Source organism: Semicossyphus pulcher, unplaced genomic scaffold (assembly GCF_022749685.1).
Source record: "Semicossyphus pulcher isolate SPU_LCO1_2020_fin unplaced genomic scaffold, fSemPul1.0.p SCAF_4, whole genome shotgun sequence".
Classification (NCBI taxonomy): domain Eukaryota; kingdom Metazoa; phylum Chordata; class Actinopteri; order Labriformes; family Labridae; genus Semicossyphus; species Semicossyphus pulcher.
In genome coordinates this window covers 13,182,351-13,191,576 of record NW_027211715.1, presented here as the reverse complement: position 1 = coordinate 13,191,576, position 9,226 = coordinate 13,182,351, and the positions used below count along the sequence as shown (strand labels likewise).

The 9,226-nt window shown below is 46.7% G+C and overlaps 2 protein-coding genes across 2 annotated transcripts; both read left to right on the top strand.

Moving 5' to 3' along the window:
- Positions 1–1,570: 1,570 nt before the first annotated feature.
- LOC138607957 (putative nuclease HARBI1) lies at positions 1,571–2,591 on the top strand. Its single transcript, XM_069680624.1, has 2 exons — positions 1,571–1,831; positions 1,926–2,591. Exons 1-2 carry the CDS (start codon positions 1,571–1,573, stop codon positions 2,589–2,591), a joined length of 927 nt encoding a protein of 308 aa, XP_069536725.1.
- Positions 2,592–7,277: 4,686 nt separating this feature from the next.
- LOC138607956 (uncharacterized) lies at positions 7,278–8,372 on the top strand. The gene is made up of 3 exons (XM_069680623.1): positions 7,278–7,679; positions 7,747–7,867; positions 7,942–8,372. The coding sequence occupies exons 1-3, from the start codon at positions 7,278–7,280 to the stop codon at positions 8,370–8,372; spliced, it is 954 nt and encodes a 317-aa protein (XP_069536724.1).
- Positions 8,373–9,226: the final 854 nt, after the last annotated feature.

Sequence of the window (9,226 nt, the reverse complement as noted above, 5' to 3'; positions counted from 1 at the left end):
TGGTGTCAGCGTTTCAAAGCCACCAACATTTTATCTCTAGAGGAATGGGCCATTTTTGAAATAGCTATATAAAACCGTTGAAACAGAATTAGCTTTAAAACTTTATTCAAGCTGCAGCTGCTGTGTGTGTGTGAGAGGGAAATGCTTATTAATACATAAATATAACACTGTATCTCCAGCGCAGCAAACAGTAACTTCACATTTATGCGCAGCAAAACAAAGGCAGAGTACCGTAACTCAATTGGCACGCTCCGAAGTGCAGTGAAACAAAGTCAAAGAACCGTAACTGATGTTACCGACTTCTGCTTTGGTTTGTCTGGGGGCAAAAACAAGAAGCTATTTTCTTGAAAAAACAACAATACTGACTCGAGATATTTATCCACATGATGAAGCAGATGTTTAATGTTCCAAAAATGACAATAACTAATTTTCGACCAAAAATGTATGGCCTTTTGCCTTTGCACGGCAGTATTCCCCATCCACAAACAGATGATGAAGGAAGGTAAGAGAGCAGTCATATCAGTGGACAAATTATACATTGACGGACAGTTAATTAAAGACAAGGACATTACCCCCGGCTCTTTCACTCCACTGCTGAAAACGATAGATGACCTCAACTGCTAGATGAACCTACCACTATCCATTCTGGGCAGAATTGCAACCAATAAAATGACAATTCTTCCTAAAACAAATGATCTCTTTTCAATGATTCCAACCCAACCCTCTCTGACCTGGTTCAAATCTCTAGACTCAATCATCACTAAATTCTACTGGAAAAACAAAACACCAAGGATCAAACTGACCACTCTGCAAAAACCCAAATCACAAGGAGGCTTAGATGCTCCAAATCTCTACCACTACTGTTTGGCTAATCAACTACAGTACATATACAAATGGACACACCCCAAGATAATACAGATAGAGGCCGCGTTTCCCAGATTCGTTAAGAAGCTCTTAAGCGCTAAGAGCTTCTTAGGAGCGCTCTTAAGAGCACTGTGAAAGAAGGACGTGTTTCCCAGAGTCGTTCTTAGCTTAAGAAGATCTTTCACTAAGAAGGAAATGTAAAATCAGCCTGACCCACTCTTAACAGCCTTCTTAGCGACCAAACGCTCACTGCAGCCGCGTCAGGGAAAGTTATATCTGACACTCAAAGGAATACTAAAACCATGCGTAATGATGAATGTGCGCCCACAGCTGCAGAACACTGACACAAGAAAAATAATAGCATAAGAAGAAAAATAACGATATAAAAATAAAGAATTGCCCATGTGTTCCTGTAGCTACATAAATAAAATGAATCATCATTACTATCACTCATTACGTTTTCACACACATTCGGCATCTGCATAGGAGTTTACATTAGCTATAAAAACATCAACAACCCTGTGATATTTCACAGATATCAGGGAAACTGACGGGTGTAATTGAACTCGGCTGGAACCTCATCAAGAGAGGCTCCACCTGCTAGTCTATATAAAGGCGTTGCTGAAGTCCACGCGTGTGAGACACCATGGCTGCAATACAGCATATTCTCGCTGCTAACCAACAGCGTCGCCGTGCGCGAAGCCAGATGGTTTACATAAATGCCTATGTGCGTCAGCACTTCTCCCCACTTAATGTGCTGTCGGACCGGGCTGTCCAGTCCAAGTACCAGCTTACCCGTGTGGAGATCCAACGCCTGGTCACGCTAGTGTCACCACACATCCAGAGGGCAACCCGCTGCAATTTTGCCCTCAGCCCGGAGGTGCAGCTCCTGGCCACGCGGCGTTTTTACGCAGTGGGGAGCTTCCTGGAGGTGGTGGGGGACGGCACCGGCCTCAGCAAGGCATCGGTTTCACGGAGTGTGGCAGCCGTGACACCGATCCTCCTGCGCCGTTGCCCGGACACACATCAGAATGCCCACCACACGGGACGAGGTCCGCCAGGTCCACCGTGGATTTCATGCCATGGCTGGGATCCCCCGGGTGATTGGTGTCGTGGATGGCACACTGATCCCAATCCACAATCCCTCCCTGGTGGATCCGTGCTGGATTGGGAGGAAACATTACGCTGCCATCAACACGCAGGTGGCGGTGGACCACGATGGCCTCATCACAGACATCGTTGCCAGGTGGCCAGGAGGCACACACGACAGCTTCGTGTGGGCCAACTCAGCTGTGGGGCAGAAGGCTGGCAGAGGAGAGTTCGGCAGGAGCATCTTCCTCGGGGACAGTGGCTACCCTCTCCGGAGTTACCTCGTGACACCGATAACCAACCCAGCAACACCACAGGAGGAGAGGTTCAATGAGGCCCACACACACACCAGGACCCACATTGAACGGGTGTTTGGCAGGTGGAAGTCTCGTTACCGATGTATCCATCGTTCGGCGGGGGGGCTGCGCTTGTCACCTGTGAAATGTTGCCGCGTGATTGTTGTCACAGCCATGCTGCACAACATAGCAGTGTGCGTTGGAGCAGATGAGCCGCCTCCTGTGGATGAAGATGGGGAAACATCGGAAGACGAAGCCCCCAACCCCGCCCCCCGCGAATCCCGAGCAGCACTCCACCAAGCTGGTGTCCAGACCAGAGAGGAGCTTGTGAATCTCTTTTGATGTCTATCAGCCCCTACCCCGTCACCACCGGTCACCAAGCACTGATATCAGCACCACCCTACTCCCAACATTAAACCCACTATCATCACACAACCCATATCAACTATCATGTATAGGGCTTGAAAGCTAGGAAATGACGCAAAATGATCCACACAACACATGGTTGAAAAGGAAAAGTAGTTTATTAAAAAAAACAAAAAGAAACAAAAAGCAGTGGCACCGCTGTCGTTACTGGGCGTCTGCATCTGCATCACCTGCAATGAAGGGAGATTGATTAGTGAAATTGAACGGAATACATTGTGCAATGCGGAGAAAAAAAAATAGAAATGCCCCTTACCTCCATCCTGGGGGAGAATTATTGGGACCGAGATGGAGGGACGGTTGAACTGTGCCTCGGCAAGTGCCAGCTGTCTCCGGTGCAGCTCCAACTTCTGGCGTTGGATCTGCACCATCTCCTCCTGGAGGGCAGTCTGTCTCTCCAGTTGGCCCTCTATCCCCCGCAGCACCGCCAGTTTCTCCCTCTCGAGACGCACCAGCGTCTCGCTGCAGGTGCAGGTCGTTATGGGGGGCCGCCCTGTTAAGCCTCCCCGCATGCGGACACCGGGCCCTGCTGGTTGGCGCGCGGGGACAGGGCTCGGTTGTGGGGGGTCGTCCTCTCCTGGGGACGTGTATGTCGCCACTCTGCTCCCAGATGGCTCCTCCTCCTCCTCGCCCTCGCTGTTTTCTGAGAGGCCCTCGTCCCCCAGAAGATCGATGCCCCCACTAATGCCTTCAGAGGCCGTCTTTCCAATTATGGAAAGGACTTTTTCCTCGTCCGGAGTGAGGGTTGTAGCACCAGGTGCGCCACCACCCGTGCCCATGCTCTCTCGCCTCACCTTTGCACTTTTTTTTTGGTTTGGCTTTGGAACTCCTGCCACTTCTTTCTTACAGCACCCCAGTCTCGCAGGCCACAGGGACTAGAGGGGGACATCTTTTTGGCTATGGCCTGCCAAATTCGGTTCTTTAATGCGATGTTTTTTTTGCCCTTTGTTCCCCCAAATAACACATCACGGTGCTGCCAGACCTCGTCCACTAATACGGCCATCTCCTCTGCGGTAAACGAGGGTGACCTCTTGTTTCGTTTGCTGGCTGCTTTTTCCATTCTCACATGTGTGTGCCTAGCCACAGGGGGGTATATATGCGTTAATGGGCTTGATTACTACTTGGATACACCTGTTAGCTGTGATCACACACACACACACACACACGCGCGCGTAGCCTAATTGCACCTGTGTGTGGGGACCACAGGGTGTTGTGTGTGATTTATGTGCTGATAAAGTGGTGGGTGATCGATTTGCCTGGCATCGATTGATTTAGTTTCAGCACCACGGCGGTGGACAGCTCCCACTAAGAGCTTCTTAAGAAGCTTCTTTGGCGGGATCTTAAGAAGGCAGTTAAGAAGGCGTCTGGGAAACACCCCTATCTTAGCGCTCCTTCTTAGCCGAACCCTTCTTAAGAGCCTTCTTAAGTCCTTAAGAACGATCGAATCTGGGAAACGCGGCCAATACCTGGTTAGACATATAACAAACACTCTGTAAAGACATTCAGATTTCAGACATCCCATTTCTTAGTCAATCTTACATCAAATATGTAAAGTTATACTGTGGCATGGGGTGCTCTGCAGTGGACAGGCTCCCTCCTCAAGGGTCCGGGGGCTGTCCATTACATCGCCCAGTGGGACGTGTAAGGCAAGCAGACTCCCTCTTGCAGGGAAGAGGTTGGAATTTCCCCAAGCAATCCCTACTTTTTTGCCCTTCCCTGTTTTGGACAGCAAGGAATCCTTTGTGGATGTGACAGCTTGAAGTGTTTTGTAGAACGATATGGAGCAAAACACCCAGAAAATGTCTCATCCACCAAATTGAGGAAGCATGCAGCCACAGTTTCACAGCTCCTTAACCTGCAAACGTACAGATTAGACCAGCTGGCGACTTTCATGGGACATAATAAAGTCCATAAGGAGTTTAACAAACTCCCAGAAGAAACACTCCAAATGTCAAAAGTGAGTTCAGTGACTCAGATGCAGAGGTCCACCAATCTGAGCAGACAGCTTCCACAAGTCAAGATTGCCACTGCATAAAGTTAATTCATGGTGAAGAATATTCTGCCAATAAATGCAGCAGGATTTCTATTTAATTGTTTTAATGAATTGTTAAGATTGTATTAACACCCATGTAGCTTCAGAAAGCTCAGGAAATGGACATTCTGAAGAAAGGACTGCACCTTAAGCATGGCAATTCGGGACATGAAAAAATCATCACAACAATAACATCAAAAGGTTGACTAACACTAAAGAACATTGGGCCTCATTCAGTAATATCTGCCCAGAAATGTAGTAAAAATAAGTACTTGCGCAAAAAAAACCCTTCGGATTTATGACACGTGCGTACCGACCAATTTTGTTCTCACCACCGTGCGTGTGTTAGTAAATCATAACCATTCTAAATTAACAGGCTCGTGTCCGCGATCTGCAATCAGCATACTGCCACGCCTCCATTTCTCTATATAAGGAGCCCATAAGAGAGCGGTGTTACGGAGAAGCTGAAATGTTAAAGATAGCCTCAAAAGGTATAAAGAAAAATTTCACATCAGCAGAAATAGAAATAATTGTGGCAGAGGTGGAGGCCAGAAAAGGCACACTGTTCCGGAGCGTGTCCACGGGAGTCACGATGCACACAAAAAATGAAGCCTGGGCCGCAATAACAGAGGCAGTGAATGCTGTGTCCCCTGAGGCACGGACGGTGGCACAGGTGAAGAAGAAATGGTTCGACATAAAAGTTGATGCCAAAAAAAGAATTGCAGCCCAGAAAAGAAACAAAGAAACAGGAGGAGGACAAGGGGCACCAGACCTGACAGCCCAGGATGAGAGGCTGGCTGCAATTATTGGCCAGTCATCATTAACTGGAGTTTGTTCCAGGCATGAGGGAGAAAGTGATCACATCTCTCAAGAACCATCACCCAGAGGTAACTTATTTCATGACTAAGATGTTTGCCATTCCTTGTGTTTTGTAATTAACGAGTGTTCCTTGAGTCTTTGTCTCTGTCTGTGATAACCTTATGCATGTCTTCCTGTGTTTGCTGATGTCTTGTTTTGGATTTTTGGATTTTTGGATTTTTGTGGTTTTGCCTGTTTTTGTTGACTCTTCAGTTGGATTTTTGTTTTATTAAATCATTTAAATCTGCATCTGGGTCCTCACCTTTTTGGGAACATTGAACCCTGACAAACATACAGCCCACAGCAGTTTTGTATGCATCGTCTTCAAATTATCTGAATCTTAGGCTGCTTCCCAAGTCTCTTAAATTGCATCCATGTTCCATTCACTTGCGTCGTTCACTTGCGTCTTAGTCCCTGCCACCAGAGATGCATGGAGAGACGCGAGGAAACCAAGAGAGGAGAGAGGAAACGAGGGAATGTTTTTTAAGAGACATGAGACGTCCTTTCCGATGAAGCGTCACATGCAGCAACGTCCGTTTGTGATGACGGAAACACAGCTGGACGTGCTGTCACCGCTTCACAACATACAACAAGCGTATGAGAGCTCAAGTGTCAAGATGAACTACGAGCGATGCTGCAGAGTTTGGGTTGATGGAATTATTGTTCGGTGTTACTGGTGATTCCCCCTGCCAGTGAAGTAAAGTGCGGGTGTAAGAAAATGCGAAGTAGAACCAGTGAGAGCGTTTTCCATAACCAGCAACATGTTCAGAAGCCTGCTGGCACAAGGAGCATAGCAGGATTAAGATATCCTTATAAAAAAAATAAAAATAAACACTTAATGATGTTCGCACGCTCGCATTGATTCCATTTAGGAATCGTTGTCAAGTGACATATGTGTGTTTTAACCGATCTATTCACACAGCCGCAAATATCATCCCTCAACTTAAGTATTTGTGACTCCGTTTCTGTAGGCTCCTGTTCAGTAGTGTTTACATACGATGTAATTTGTCAGTTATTTACACTCTGATCGGCTCCCTAATCATTATTGGAAAAGAAAGAAAAGTGAAAAGCCACACTTCATGCAACCATTTACTAACAGGTATGAGGGGAATCATTTTATTTAATCACTGTCATTGTTTCAGCTGCTGAATCTCAACATGTGTTTTCTTGCCAGTTCTGTCAACTCATTTACTTAATTAAGAATGTCTGGTACCATGCCTATATAAAGCTCATATAATGCTTTACTCAACTATTGTCAACTACTGGTGGTAAATATGGATCCCAGTGTGAGAGGATTAATTATTGCAACTCTAAACAGTTTTTAAAACAGCAGTGTGAGCACTCTAGACGCAGAAAGGAGCTACTGCGACATGCAGTCCTGTGTTTTGAAGAGGTAAGTGTCAACAATTGAACTTGTTAATTTTCAAAAACATCACCCAAATCCAACACACACATTGAGGTGATCGGTAGCCTGTGCATTAAGACATCATGGCATTTGGCCAAACTTAACAGCGCATGCACAAGCTACACACATAATACAGAAAATTTCAGCCAGGTGGATTAAATGAAGCATACACCAGAGACTCAGAGTTTCTATTTGACACAAAACACATTTTATTGTCCAGGTGCTTCAGACAAATTGTTTTAATTAAAGTGTGGAAAGTAACCCAGTATCCTTATTGTTGTAGATGGACAGAGAGCCAGTACACGGTCTGATGAATCCCCATGTGCCAGTCCTTGCTGTGTACTTTGATGGTCAGGAGCTCATGGCTGACCACAGGCTTGCCCGGCAGTCTGTGGAGGCCTTAATGAGGATCCTGCCATCAAAGCACACACAAGGCTGGTCACATGAGGTGCATGTCCTGATTACAGTGTACAGGCTGGCACACAGCCTATCATACAGTGTGGTGTCCCGGGCCTTTCATGTTCCCAAGTCTACAGTCTGTAGACTGGTGCAAAGTGGAGTGGAGAAGATTGCCGCCCTTCGCCAGGAAGTCATCAGGTTGCCCACTGCTGGAGACCTGGATGAGGTTGGCCAAGCATTTGCACGGCTGGCCAACAGTCCAGTGTTCTCCAGATGTGTGGGCTCCATTGATGGCTGCCATGTCCGTATCAAGGTCCCCCCCAGGACCCGGTGGCCAGGATTACCTCAATAGAAAGCTCTTCCCATCCATACAACTGCAGGCAGTATGTGATGGGAAGGGCCTCTTCATTAACACTTATGTGGGGTTTCCTGGCTCCGTCCATGACACCAGAGTCTTGAAGAGCAACAGGATCTACAGAGAGGCTCTGTATCCTCCCCCAGGTAAGAGTCATATCTTTGTCGTACTCCCATATTAATCAAAAACATATTACATTTTGTTTTCTTTCTCTCCGTAGGGTACTTTATTGTGGGTGATGGTGGCTACCCCTGCACTGAGACACCTGTGGCCATCATCACCCCATACAGAGAACCACTGCAGGGGAGGGTGCAGAGCCGTTTCAACCACCATCATGCCAAGGCCCGTTGTACTATAGAGCGGGCCTTTGGCATGTTGAAGACCCGGTGGAGATCGCTGTTCTTCAAGGCTCTGGAGGTCGACCACACCTTTGTCCCCTCAGTCATCACCGCCTGTGCAGTGCTACATAATATCTGCCTCACAGCGGGGGACATCCTCGAGCCTGTGGAGGATGTTGGGGACATTGGTGTGGATCCACCACGTCCAGTGAGGGGGGTAAGAAGCGGACATGGCCAGCGAGACCGACTGGCAGGACGGCTCTCTGCTCCACTTGTGCACCCTGTGGAGTTAGAGGACCATGACTATTTGTAGACTTTGGGGACAAGAAGGCCTGGGACACCACACTTTATGATAAGCCGTGTGCCTGTAAGCTTTTCTTTTCAGTTATGTATATTTCTATGTTGTCATTTTAGTTAGCCACAGTCCTGTGTTCTAAACATTACTTTGGAAAGGTGAAAAACAAAACTTACATGTGGCTCAAAGCCTTTTAGGCCATTTAAATTTATGTTTACACAGCAGCCTGTCTAACTGTCCTGTACACAATATTGAAATGACAACCATAATGGAAAAAACTAACCTGTACTACATGAAGGAAACATTTTAATGGATGTCCTGAGTAACTGCTACCACAGCCTTCTGTGTGAGGTTCACCTTTCTTAACCACGTGTGCTTAATGTAGTACATTTTGAGTGTCAGCTTCACTTCATTGTAGGTGTGTTATTTGTTTCATATTACTGCCAAGTTGCACTTAAACAGGCTGGTTTGTCCTTGCAACATTCATATGAGGTGTCCAAAATGAAGCCACTATTCTGCCATCTCTTCCTTTACTCCAACTCTTAAAGTCCATAACCATGAAGCACTGTTTTGTGCATGTTTGTGTTGAATTTTAACAGTCCAATGCAGGCAGTAAAAACTTGACGCCCTACCTTTATACTCACTGGACAAATGAGTGACCAGGTGAACTGAAGCAACAGTTTACACACAAATTCGTTCTGCTCACATTTCATGAATGAGAGCCAGTAAGCGTAAACGGAGCATCAGTGTAAGGGTCACAACACAGGTAGTTCGCGTTAACGCAGCATCAGTGTAAGGGTCACAACTTTTCTTGTTTAATTAACAAAGCCTTTGTGTTATGGCCACACCACTGGAAGTTCACGTAAACATAA